This window comes from Galeopterus variegatus, unplaced genomic scaffold, assembly GCF_000696425.1.
Source record: "Galeopterus variegatus unplaced genomic scaffold, G_variegatus-3.0.2 Scaffold256, whole genome shotgun sequence".
Classification (NCBI taxonomy): Eukaryota; Metazoa; Chordata; class Mammalia; order Dermoptera; family Cynocephalidae; genus Galeopterus; species Galeopterus variegatus.
In genome coordinates this window covers 325762-339431 of record NW_007726367.1, presented here as the reverse complement: position 1 = coordinate 339431, position 13670 = coordinate 325762, and the positions used below count along the sequence as shown (strand labels likewise).

At 48.8% G+C, this 13670-nt stretch overlaps 1 protein-coding gene across 1 annotated transcript in view; it reads right to left on the bottom strand.

Moving 5' to 3' along the window:
* Positions 1-13670, bottom strand: part of GTF3C1 (general transcription factor IIIC, polypeptide 1, alpha 220kDa) — an 85233-nt gene that overhangs the window by 11263 nt on the left and 60300 nt on the right. The window contains exons 26-31 of the mRNA XM_008566614.1: positions 11921-12002; positions 9899-10011; positions 7598-7660; positions 6746-6839; positions 1498-1670; positions 67-351 (exon numbers count right to left, since the gene is read on the bottom strand). Coding sequence (XP_008564836.1) covers positions 67-351; positions 1498-1670; positions 6746-6839; positions 7598-7660; positions 9899-10011; positions 11921-12002 — 810 coding nt within the window. The remainder of the gene's footprint in view (positions 1-66; positions 352-1497; positions 1671-6745; positions 6840-7597; positions 7661-9898; positions 10012-11920; positions 12003-13670) is intronic.

The window sequence follows — 13670 nt, the reverse complement described above, 5'->3', positions numbered from 1 at the left end:
AAACTGCCGTCAGAGCAGCGTGCGTGGTGGCCCAGCATCCCAGCTGCTGCTGCTGCTGGCTCTTACCTTTTAATGACTTCATTCTCCACCATCGAACTGTCCACCACGATGATCTGCTCTGGAATCCTGACATCCACGGAAATAAGGCCCAGGGAGAAAAGGGTCAGGGCGGCCACACAGTGTCCTCCAGGACAGTCCAAAGAAAATGCCACCAGGTCATTTGTGGAGTCATTACCCTGGTCTTTGAAAGAAAAATTATCAGGCTGGTCCAACTTGCCGGCAGCTCGGATTCTGTCAAAGAACTGGAACGATTCTGTGCAGATAGTGCTCGGAAATCTCCATGTAAAAATCCTGCACAGACAGAAACAAAGTAAGTGCCTGACTGGGGACGGGCTGTTGGGAGCCTTCATTAGGACAGGCTGTGAGCAGGTCAAATCCTTTCTAAACACACCAACCTCTGCCTGATGCCCTCTTTCCCATCTGAAATGAAGGCACTGCTGTGTCTTCCCCACTCGCCTGAGCACCTTCAAGGCGGGGTCCTATCCCTTACCTGACCAAGGAGGCCCTCCCCAGTGCTCTGCCCTCACAGCATGCATGATAATCAGACCAGGGACTATGCGTGTGCTTTCTGCAATAATAATCTTTACACAAAACCAGCTCTTATCTCATACAGAGATGAGAGGACACACAGGTTTTCTATCTCATTATCTCCATAAGGTGACTCCAGAGAGTCAAGCCATGACCCTGTAGCAATGGCAGACAGAAGGGACCCAAGAGGTCTTCCTGATCTGCTGGCCACCCGCCTTCAGTCACAGATGAGGACATGCAGTCCAGAGAAGTGGCTTAAGTTCAAACAGCCTTGTTCAACTTGGACCCATGTCTTCTGCCACGTCCACTTCCCAGAGGACAAAGGGGCCTGCTGCCATGTGTCTTCTGTTGCCATGTCCACTTCCCAGAGGACAAAGGGCCATTAGGGGTGAGGGTTTAGGAAGGAGGAAGTGCCTTGAGTCCTTGGTACAGCGGTGGGGTGAAAGAACCAAAAGAAGACCCAGAGTGTTGGTTTCAGTATCCCTCAGGAAGACACTTCTCTGAAGGCACCTCCATGCCCCAGGCCCCCACAGGCTGCAAGAGCCTGCAAAGCAGGAGGCTTCAGGGGCCTCTGAGCTGTGAAGATGAGGGACTGAGGCTATGCCCAACCAGGAGGGTGACTTCTAACTGGACCAGTTCTTAAATTCCAACTGATTTTACCCCATCCGACAAGAGAAAGGGAAACACACTAGCTGCAAAAATAGTAATGCCCCTAATCCAAATACTGCCAGCGTCCCCCATACTCCCACCCAAGGCAGGGGACAGGTGCTGAGGAAACCCCTTCCCAGATGCTGAACGTTGCACAGGAGGCCGCAAGAGGCCCAGGCCCCCCAGCCTCTGATGGAGATGGAGGTCCCGTGGCTCAGCCTCTCATCTTGGCTGGCTGAGGGCTCCTGAGTGGGCGCTCACCTGTAGTAGGTCTGGGATAACTGGTAGGACATCGGCACGAAGGGCACAGCCCGGTTTTTCTTTGGGCCCAGCGTGTGGTTGATCCGACGCCGGTTGACCAAGCTCCTTTGCTGGCACTCCATGAAGGCCTTCACCAGGATCTGATCCTTGTACTCCTGGTAGAGGCGGAAAGTCTGCAACACAGCACATTGTGGGTGAGCAAGGGCCTCCAGCCAGCCAGAGGAAGGAGCTGGACATGTGGATGCAGAAAAGCTGGAGCCAATCACTTACAAAGGAAGGAAGTGATCAGGGACACAGTGGGGAGCCAGGAACTGATGTAGTGTGCGTACGTGTGTTAAGTGCGTGCACGTGTGTAGAAAGGCAATAATCCCAACTTGCAGACCATCAGTGCCATCATCATGCCACACCTCCAGAGGCCACAGAGAAAATCAGGCAGCCGGAGAAAACAGAAGTCCTTGCCCCCAAGCTTGTTTCTTTTTTTTCTTTCTTTCTTTTTTTTTTTTTTTGTGGACATGGGAGTCAGCGCAAAACCAGCTCTGACACTACCTTGTCCCTGAGCCTCTCACCCACCCATTTGGACGTCCCTGAATGTGTCTGGCTCACACCATCCATACTGTCCCCATCTAGTCCATGCCACCACTTCTCACCACAGTCACCAGCTAGCTGGTTTCCCTGTGTCTCCCTGTGCCACCTCCCCCAGCTGCAGGCCATTCTCCACATCAGCCACAGTAATCCCTTTGTGCCTAAATCAGACTACATGCTCCATCCCTGCTTTGAAGGCCCTAGTGGCTTCCCTTCCAGGTGGAACAACATCCAGTCCTTACTGTGATGGACAAGAGCCCTGTGAGTGAGACCTGTGCCCCACTCAGGTCTCGCCTCTGACAACTCCACCCGTCACCAGCCTCCAGCCTCCCGGGCCTTCTCACTTTTCCTCCTGAAAATCCAAGGCATCCCCACGTGCCCCCCATTTGTGCATGGCTGACTCCTGAACAGTCAGGTCTCGGCTAAAATGTTTCCCTCCAACAGCAGATCCTTCACTACCCCGCTCCTCTGCAGTCACGTGTACTACATTATCCTGCTTTCTTTTCTCTGAGGCAGCTGCCTCTCCCTGAGAGGATCTTGTTTGTTTATTTGTTGTCTGGAAGTCCCAGGAGCACACACAGCACCTGGTGCCCAGCAGGGAGCCCCAGTGAAGGTGGTGTCTGGCCCCGAAGCTCAGCAGCTCTCTGCGGGCCAGGCCATGGTGACTTCATGGCTCGGCCAGCTGAGTCTCACGCACGGACTTGTGCCCCACCCGGAGGAAGAGCCGCTTAAAGCACAGCAGGGCTGGCTGGTCTGTTGCTCTGAGTTACTGAAAAGGGCTGGCTCCACCAACCCACAGTTCCTGAACATTTAGCATGCCAGCCTGAGTTCCTGCTAGCCTGTCTCCTCAAAAGTGCTGTCATGGTCTAAGAATTTTAGGCTTGGAAGTTTCCCTGATGGCCCTGCCCCTGGGACCTCCTAGTGACAGAAGAAACTGAGGCACACGGTATTTAAGAGCTCCTCTGAGGCCACACAGCTAGGCAGGGTAAACCAGGACAGCACAGCAACCTCTGGCAGAGGGACGGAGGGGTGGGGAGCCTGGGTGGTGTCAGTTGGGGGTACGGGCAGCACAGGAGTGTTCTGGGAGCTTGCCAGCCCTGGCCCACACAACCTTGCTTTCTCTAGACAGCACTTGTCTAGACAGTCCTGGGTGTGCAGACTAGCAGGCCCTGCGGGAAAACGCGCTGCACAGGACAGAGGGGAGGAAGTCGGAGTGGGGACATGGCTGTGATGTCATCAGTCCTTCCTCCCAGACGACAGCAGTGGAAGCTGAGTCCAGTGCTGGAGCAAGCCTTCTGTGACTTTTGCCCTTTCCCTCCTTCAGAAGACAATTGCTGGATGGGCATACTCCCCATGCAATGCTGCTGGCACAAGAGCGTTGAGAGCACTGCGGTGAGTGGGGGAGCGTGGCCGCCCACTCAGACCACCAAGGGGTCGGGGGCCACGCTGCCTGCATGCTCACGCCTTCCGCCCACTTCCTTGCCCCACATTTCCTTGGCCTGTAGCGGGTGCTGCTGGGATCCCACATGGGGCTCTGACACCATCGCTAATGACCCTCCAGTCCCCACTGAGGAAGAGTCCTGCTTCCTGCTGGGGGAGGAGAGGCCGGGCAGGCCGGTGGTCTTTCTCATGGGACTTCTTACTCTCCTGGGGTGGAGGGAGACACTAGCCCTCGGCTACCCCCCATCGGAGCCTGTACACCACCTGGAGACCAACTGCAGGAAATAAAACAGCACCTGAGACCAGGGACAAGGCCTGTCTGGAGCACAGGAGCATAGCTTTTGCTATTAATGGGTTTAAAACTAGTGTCCCTTCCCTGGGCCCGGCTCTTCTCAGTTGAGGGGTGGTGGGAAGGACTCCTGAGGTCCCGCCCAGCTCTGACCCATTACTGAGCAGGAGCAAGGAGAACTGGAAGGTCCACTCCACAGCCACCAATGACGTCAGAAATTTGGATTCTTATGTGCAATGTTGGCAGTAAATTTTTTTAAAAAATTTTTTTGTTTGTTTGTTTTCTCTTTAAACAAGTGTGGGCCAACAAAACAAATCCAAGGGGCCAGATGTGATGTGTGGGCTACTTGGGACTAGTTCCCTCCTCTACTCATTCTTGTTCCCTGCAAGTCCAGGCGCAGGCAGGGCTTCACTCTTGTGGAATATACTATAAAGCATATGTACCTCATAGGGCCTGGTTTTCCAAAGTCTTGCAGTTTCAAATATTGACCTTGTGGAGGACTGGAAATTTTCCTCAGGCTGTAAGTCTCTGGTGTAAGATAAAGATTTGTGGCACAGAAGGTTGCTGGCTCAAGGACAGACTAGTTACTGATTGTTATGTAAAGGTACTGAGAAATTGATGTAAGAAGGAATGTTTGCTAAGATCAAGCTTTTGTTAATTGCCTTACTGGAAAGTCATCTGGCTTGTTTCACTGAAAGTTACCAGCCTATATTGTTAAACTATAACCCCACCTATGTCTCTTCCTGTAACTTGCTGGTCTGGAAAATAAATGCAGGAAGAGAACCCCAATTTGGGGTTAATTTCCCGAGGAAGGGTTGCCTCTTGCTGGAGAGTCCCAGGGAAGTTACCCACTTCAGGGCTTCTCACTGCTCAGAAGATATGGGCTCTGAGTAATCCTTTGCGTCTCGGTCACCCAGGGGAAGTGGGGTGACAAATCCACGGGGGGCGAAGCAACACAATGTCTGCAATATGCGGGGGCAGGGGCATGGCACTGAGACCAACCTCTCACTCAGAAATGTACGTACAAGAAAATAAAACAAAGGCTTCAAGGGCCCAACCAAGTGTATGGAAACATTTATCGGGCCTTTGATCTGATGGTCCCAGATGCCCCTGCAAGAGTCACATGCACATCAGGAGATCAAATGAACACTCAGTCTCAATTTGCAGAGGCCTCACATGGCTGTAGACCAACTAGGGCCAGGGTGCTGCTCTGAAGCAAGGCATTCACACCTGGCCACATGTTTGCTTTAAACAGCTCCATTTCCTCCATCCTCCCAGCCCCCCTAGTGCCCAAAGAAACAAGTACAGGCCAACGAGGTATTTGCAGCATCCCCCATGCATCTACACAGTGTTTCCCCAAGGGTGGTTGGTGGACCTCCAGCATCAGTACAGCAATACTTGTTAGGGCCCCCACGTTGACTCCCGATTCAATCCCTCTACTCTGAGAGTGGGGGTTGGGGGGCCGCAGGCTAAGAGAGTTCTCCAGTTGACTCAGAGTTGCCCTTAAAGTTTGGGACCCCGCCCATCTAAATTCATCAGTGGGATTTGAAAATATCATCCCTTCGTTTTCTTTTTTTCTCACATTCTTTTTTTTTTTTTGTCCTGTTTGTGACCGGTAAGGGGACCACAACCCTTGGCTTGGTGTTGCCCGCCCCGCGCTCAGCCAGTGAGCGCACCGGCCATCCCCATATAGGATCCGAACCCGCGGCGGGAGCGCCGCTGTGCTCCCAGCACCGCACTCTCCCGAGTGCGCCACGGGCTCGGCCCTTTTTTCTCACATTCTAAACAGGGTTGATTTGTAATGTAAGCCAAAGGAGATTTTTAGGTATAGAGATTAAGTACAAAAGTGAATAGGCTCCCACTTGAAAGTCACTAAAACTAAGGGAGAATGAAGAACGCCCTGGGCAGCACTGGCTTGGGGAGCAGGCCCCTCTCAGCACCCCTCTGTTGGGGTCTTGTGATGACTGAGCTGTGTGACCTCAGGCCCATCTTATAACTTCTCTGAACCTCAAGGTTCCATATTTGTACAAAGTAGTAAGGCCACTGACCTCCCAGGCTCCATGTAGAGTTAAATGGAATTTGCTTCCCTCCCTTCCACCCTCCCACAGCACAGTAAAGCAGCAGCACAGCTCAGGAGATGTTACGACTCATTGCCCGCAGACAGGCAGCTTTCAAACAAAACATCCTGGCATGGTAAGTTATGACTTGAGAAGACAAGCAGTACAGTTCAATCCCTTTCTCAGTTCCTCTGCCACTCTGCCCAATTTGCCACTTTTCCTCTTCTGCCTAGTTTCCTGTCTTTAACATTAGACTTAAAACCTCAGCCCCGGAAGGGATTTTGGAGGCCACTGGATCCTGCCCCCACACTTGAAACGTGAAGGATACGGGGAGATGCTGGTACAAAGCTTCAGTTACATAAGATGAACGGGTTCTAATAGGAGATCTAATGTCCAGCATGAATACGACAAGTAACAAAACTACTGTGTACTGATTCTTTTTTTTTTTGGTGGTTGGCCAGTTCCGGGATCTGAACTTGTGACCTCGGTGTTATAAGGCTGTGCTTTAACCAACTGAGCTAACCGGCTAGCCCTGTACTGTGTACTTAAAATGTTCTAAGAGGGTAGATCCTGAGTGTTCTTGCCATTAAAAAAAAAAAAAAAGGTACTATATGAGATGACAGATATGCTAATTACCTTAATTGTGATGATTAATTTACAATGTATACATATATCCAATCATCTAGCTATAAACTGTAAACATGTAAAATAAAAATAAAACAACAAAAAAATAAAGATGAAAGAAGGGAGAGCCAGAGTCTTGGGAAGAAGGGACACCCAGAGACCCTGCAGGTGAGAAGAGCAGGAGAAAACACTTTCCCAGACCCAGCCTCTGAAGGGCCCCACGTCCCACCTGTACTGCTGGAAAGCTTGTTCCCACCTGAAATGACTGACAGGACTCCATCTGACTGTCCGAGAGAGCCAGCGTGCTCTGGATCAGGTTCTGGAGCACCAGAAAGTGGATGTCATCCTCGCTGAAAAAGAAACAGGGTGGCGGCAGGACCACATGAGGCTGTGGCCACAGGGCACCATTCATTATGGGGGGAAGTTCTCAGTAAAAACAAAAGCTTTCAATCTCACGGAAGTGACATGAATGCCAAAATTATTCACAAAATAAAATAAGCAATGGTGTCTAGACTTTACTACCTGGTTAATTTCTGCAGGAAAAAAGTTTCCATCTAGCAGGTAAAGGGTCTCAATAACCTGGAACAGGATTTATGATAACTAACAAATGTACTTAGTACTTACATTTTCTTTCCTTCTAATTCTAACCAAGCTTTTCTCCAAAGAGGATAGGTTTCTCACTAAAATACAGAGCTAAAATCAAACTGAATATTATCCAAGATGGAAAAAAAAAAGCAAAAAAAGCTGAGTTTTCTAACCAGAGTTTTGCCTGGAAAGCTCATGGGCTGAGAGTTGAAACAATTTCCCTAGCCCACCTTAAGGCTAGGCCAGTAATCTTCAAGGTTAAGGATCAGCAAACTTTGTCTATAAAGGGCCAGATAATAAATATTTTAGTCTTTGTGAGCTATGCGGACTCTGTTGCAACTACTCAGCTCTGATGTTCTAACATGAAAGCAGCATAGATAACACAGCATGGCTGTGTTCCAATAAAACTTCATTTACAAAAACAGGTGGTGGGCCAGATTTGGCCCTAGACTGCCCCTGTGCTGGGCTGTAGGTAACCAGATCAAGTAGCTGAGGAAAATGTACTCTGTATCTCAGTACTTGCCTATTAAGTTCATCCTCTTTCCTGATTTGATTTTTTTCATCTCCAATTGCCAAAACTCGGTATCTGTGCAAGAAACAAAAGGAGCATGTCAGTGAAACACAGCAGATCTTCTCTAACTGAGCTGATGCTTGCTCAAGATGGCCATTTACTGGCTAAAACGTTGAGGAAAATGTTAAAACTCACAAATGTCAAACACTGTACATGCAAATTAAAATGAGAATATACCATGTTCTTCCCATCACATGAACCTGTCATAAAAATGAGGGCTGAGAAAATGAGAGATGTTCACACACTGGCAATTATGAAGCAACATGGGAAAATGTGAATTGCCAAGGAGCCACTGCTCATTGTTAAGGGAGCAGGATATAAAACTGTGGGCTAATTTCAATGAAAAAGACAAGCACAAGAAAGAAGACTGGAAGAAAATACCCAAACATAATCTAAAAAAGTTGATCTTAGAGGAACAGAGAGTAGAAAGGCGGCTACCAGCGGCTGGGGGAGAGGGGACGATGTTGATCAGAGGGTACAAAGTCTCAGTTAGAGTTGATCTTAGAGGAACAGAGAGTAGAAAGGAGGCTACCAGCGGCTGGGGGAGAGGGGACGATGTTGATCAGAGGGTACAAAGTCTCAGTTAGACTGGAGAAATAAGTTTCAGTGACCTATGCACTGCACAGTGAGCGCAGTTAATACAATGTGTTGTATATTTCAAAACTGTTAAACATTTTAACATTCTCGTCACAAAAAATAAGTTGGTGAAGTGATGGATATGTTCATTGGCTTGATGTAATAGATTTTTAACATTCTCGTCACAAAAAATAAGTTGGTGAAGTGATGGATATGTTCATTGGCTTGATTTAATCTTTCTACAATGTGTACATAACAAACATAACATTGTACCCCGTAAATATATACAATTATTATTTGTCAATTAAAAAATAAATCACGATAAAGAAAATACCCCAAAGAGAATAGCTATATTAGGTGCTGGAATTACAGATTATTTCCCCATCTCTTTTTCGAGTTTCACTTAATATCATTTTACTGTGTTCATGCCAAGCAAATAAATATAAAAATAAATCATAGAACTGATTTTAAAAACCTGGCCACTTGTAAGACATTCTACAAAGCTAAAGTAAAAATTCATCTTCATGACAGAAAATTTTTCCTAAAATTTAGTGCCAAGAAAAAGCAACTTTTCAGAAAAGCAGGTGAACTCTTTTGAGCCAAGCAGGGAAAAATATGGAACCATTTTCTATTTTGCTTCATCTGCAAGAATGCTGAGGATCAAAATTAGCGTTAACCAGTTAGGACTGTGACTTTTTCTTTCTTCTAAATGGTTCTTGAGCTCTCCTTTAAAAATCTTTATTTTAACTGTCTTCTTTGATGGCTCAAAGTTGCCTCACAACTTTGCTGAAAATATGTCGGGATATAAATTACAAATATGTAAACAGACCACTAGCTAACCTTTAAGAGTGAACATAAATCATGCCATTTGGGAATTCTGGGAATGGTCCACTGCAAAAACAAAAAAACCCAAAAAATAGCTCAAGGGTATCAACTCAGCAAATGACCACAAATCACTCCTTAGGCCTGGCACGCAGTGGACACTACACAAATCATTTGTTGAATGAAAGAATGAGATTTCCAATTGAGATGCAGAGAGCAAAGGTATTGTATGGTTCACTAATAGGAACTGACAGATCAATGACACCTCTTTTAGGAAGAAATTCAGAAACACAGTGGCTAGAAGTACTTTCTAGATGAGAAAGTGGAGAGAAGGGATTCACATTTTGATGATGCCAAGGAAACAGGCCTCGTTCACAGAACTTAGGATTTTAAAATTTCAGAGTTCTGTGTTCAAATCCAGATACAGTCTTTTCCAGATGTTAAGTGGTTATGCTGGGAAGAGCAGGGGCTCTGGAGTCAGACCCACCCAAGGTCAAATCTTGGCCCTGTTGCTTACAATCCCCACAACCTTGGGCACATTACAAGGTGAGAGATCTCAGCAGGAAGTTCACCAACCAGGCAAGGAAACCTTAATTAAGCCAGCAGCAGGGAGAAGGAACGCGAGTGCCCAGTGGGGTGGCAAGGTCCCTTCCCTATGTTCAAGTCACCCGTGAGAGGAGGGACATCAGATGTCCAGAAACGAGAGACAGGGGGGTGAGCTGCCAGGCGGAATGCAAGCAGGCGGGTGGGGTGTGCTTCGCAGGCTGCTGACAGGGAGACACCCGGCAGTCCCAGCTGTTGACCTTTTCCTCTTGCTCTGGGAGGATCACACAGAACCATCCAGAAGCACTTTACCTGGCAAACAGCTCCTGGAGTGTGTCTGGGATTTCAAAGTTGGGATTCTTTAGGGCTGAACTGAACTTCTCTTTAAGCTTCTCCACAAATTCTTTAAACTCCTTGGCACAAACCTTTCAACAGGAGAGAATGAGATATTAACCCTTTCTTTCCCTAAAGGGAGATTTTGCCAAGACGCACCAAGAAACATCTTGTAACAAACTCCCACAGCAGTTCCATCCATCCAAGAAACTCTGACAGCACTGTCTCCTCTGCCTTTTCTGTCTCCCCAAGTCCACAGAGGTCATCCATGACCTGAGAAGGCCGGCTGGAGAGGAGGCAATAGACGCTCACCACTACGCTCAGGAATCTGGAGCACCGGGTGCCAAATAACAGGCTGACGGCCCTCTCAGCACATGGCTGGCTCTCTCTCCCAAGCCCCAGACAGGAAGACACAAACAAGTCCAGCCCAGTCCCCGGAATGCCTACCAGGTACCTCCAGACAGCAGGCCATGCTCCCCTCCTCTGCTCCCAGGTCTGGTTCTCCCCAGTTCACCTGGGTGAGTCTACGTCCTTTCCCTCCCCCAGCCCTACACTCAACAGGTGGATCCCAAATCAGTCCCCTCCTCTATACCACACTGCAACCATCTCAATCCAGACCAGATCTGATAAGCACACTAATCTTGTTCACCCTGTGTCCAATGCGCCAGGATAAATTCCTGCTCCTCCCCTGGTACCATGGTTGCGCAGGACACAGCCCCTGCTGCACCTGGCTGCAGCCCTAACCCTTAACCACAGGGCACCACACTCCCTCTTCTCTCCTGCCCCTGCCTCAACTGGCCCTGTGGCTTTCGAGTCTCATCCAGAGCTGAAAACTTTGCAAAGCCCTCTATGGCAGATAGTGTGGGTCGCCTATTCTGTTTATCCTCGTTCTTTCTTAGAGGTGGAGCTGGCCCCGATTTAGTTTGGGGAGACAGGATGCCCAGCCTCTTGGGATGAATAAGGATTGTCTAAGCCACTCATGGCAACCTTGGTCCCTTGTGCCAGATAACTGTTTCCCAGTCATCTGCCAGGGGCTTCTGGAAAAGGCTGTCCCTGATACAAGGGTCTGTGGGCCCAGTGCAGTCTCTCTCTCACTTCTTCCTGCCCTGAGACTGTGTTGCACTGGAACCTGAGCACTAGCAGTCAACTTGTAACCAAGGGGTGACTGGCGTAAGGATGGAAAGCTGACCGCTAAGGACAGACAGAGAAGTGACAGATGAGTCTGGGAACCTGATGACATCTCTGCTTTGCTGCACCCAGGACTGCCTAGCTCCAGTCTGCCTGGCATATGGGAAAAAGGAAGCCCTAAACCCCTGTGAGGCTGAGTGTTTGTGTCATTTGCATCCAACAGCATTCCTGACTCTCCCTCCCTGACCTTAGCAGTCTATGCCTACCACCCTCCGGGAGCTGGCTGTGCTGCTCTGTCACGGCCATTGACTTCTCTGCCTGTCCCATTCGTCTGTGGCTCCCTCAAGGCAAGGCTGCATCTCCTTCCCATGGCCTTGCCTGGCACAGGCCTGACAGTCAGGAAGCAGAGTCCAGTGCCAGCTCAATGAGCAAAGCGGGAGCAGCTCTGAGCAACAGATCAGAGAAGTCTGGGTCACCAAAGACAGCTTTGTTCCTTGCCAGCCACTGCCCCGGCCCCACCTGCACAGAGAACTCAGGAAGAAAACTCCTGCCCTATCTGCAGGCTGTCCATGAAGTCCAGCTGTTAGTAATTTCTGAAGAGCTGTCCCAATTTCTTAACAAAATAGGCGCAAGGCACAGCAGCATTTCAAAGCAGCACATCAACTTCTAATGATCTCTAAAAACTGATGCTTGGGACCAGATCAAATGAAGTCCAAAGCCAAAGAATTTACAAGTTGATATCCCAAATGAGCAGCAAAATAACCCATGTCTGTAAGGCTGGCAGAGGCACCACGGGACCCAGAGGACCAGACCATAACCTAGAAACCCTGCCGCCAGAGCAGGCTGAGCCCTACCTACACCACACGGGCCTACCTTTGGGTCTTCATAGTCACATTTTCGACTCATGAAATCTCCAACAAGGGCTTTATCCTGGTACACCTCGGCAAGGCACACCCTGCAGAAAAAGGAAACAAAATGAGGTCTGGAAATTGCAATGTCTGTTCATGATCATGTCTGTTCAGAACCATCAAAATAGAACTGCTCTAACATTTCTGGCCTTGACTAACCATGAAACAGGATTTACTTACATACCTGCTGCGCAATTCTATCTTTTAAAAATGGAAGACCTGGGGTCAGCCAGACCTGATTCACATCAGGCCTGTTTGTGCTCGCACATGACACCTTGGCTTCTCTGAGCTTCCATCCTCATGGGTAAACTGAGAACAGTAACTCCCACCTGGCCCTCACAGGATTTGGCCAAGACCAAATGAAATGACCTATGTGAACGCGTGATGTAAATCTGAAGGTATTATACAGGCATTGGTGTTCATTATTACTAAGAGGTCTAGTCTTCTCCAAAGCAGGGGATTTGCCCACTCAATCAGTTTTCACGTCTCTGTGACATAAAAAGAGCCAGACGTGCCGAAAAGGAAATGGAGGAGAAGACGGCCAGCATCATAAACAGCCTGCTGGGTACAGATTGTCATCCCAAGGAGGAGAGAGAAGGGTTAGGGAGAAATTGGTTAACAGACACAAGGAATGATTATATTTTGTGATGATGAACATGCTCATTATACTGATTTGATCATCACACATTGTACACAGGTATAGATACAACTCTGTACCCCACAAACATGTATAATCAATTATGTTTCAATTAAAAAAAGAGAGAGAGAGATTGTCATTCCATTTCACCTTGTTAAGGTAAGGGACCCCTAGATTACACCCACATTGAGGGCTGGGGCAGGCAGGACGGGTGTGGTTATTACAGAGATTATCCTCCTGTTTCATCATGTGGACAAATGCTCCATCCCAGGCCCACGGCTCTGGAGACGCTTGTTAAGGTAAGGGACCCCTAGATTACACCCACATTGAGGGCTGGGGCAGGCAGGACGGGTGTGGTTATTACAGGGATTATCCTCCTGTTTCATCATGTGGACAAATGCTCCATCCCAGGCCCACGGCTCTGGAGACCTGTGGCAAGGACTGAGTCCCAGGCCTGCTAACTCTGGGGCCCCTCCTGTTCTAATGCCCCAGGCTGCTGCTGGGGGAGAGGAAGAGCATCGCTCAGGGGCAGGAAGCCCAGTTCCAGATCTCACTTCACCACCAACTCAGACCCTCTTTCTGGGTGTTCCCACTTCTGAAAAACAGAGTTGGGACCAGGTGATCAGAGCCCTTTCAGATAGAGAAGTCTAAGAGTCTACACATGGCAAAGTGGCCTCACTCAGGAAGGCCCCTTGTTATATCTAACTTGGTGGTTCTCTACTGGGGCGATGTTGCCCTGTAGCAGGCATCAGGAGACATTTTCAGTTGTCACAATGGAAAGGGGAGGTGCTACTGACATGCAATGTGTGAAGTCTAAACAACCTGCACTTCCCAGGACGCCCCCACCACAGAGTGATCCAGCCCAAAATGTCAATAGTGACGAGGCTGAGGAACCCTGTCTAGAGCTGAGTTTTCTCCATGATCCAGGGCTGGGCTGATTTCTCTCTACAGTCTGGCTGGTGGCAGGCAGCCCGTGGCCAGAATCAATTCACAGCCAAGCTCTCTTACTGACTTGTGGCATGAACAAAGAGCTGGTGGAGGCAGTTCTTCCTAGCCCTATTCTATTTCCCCTCTTGGC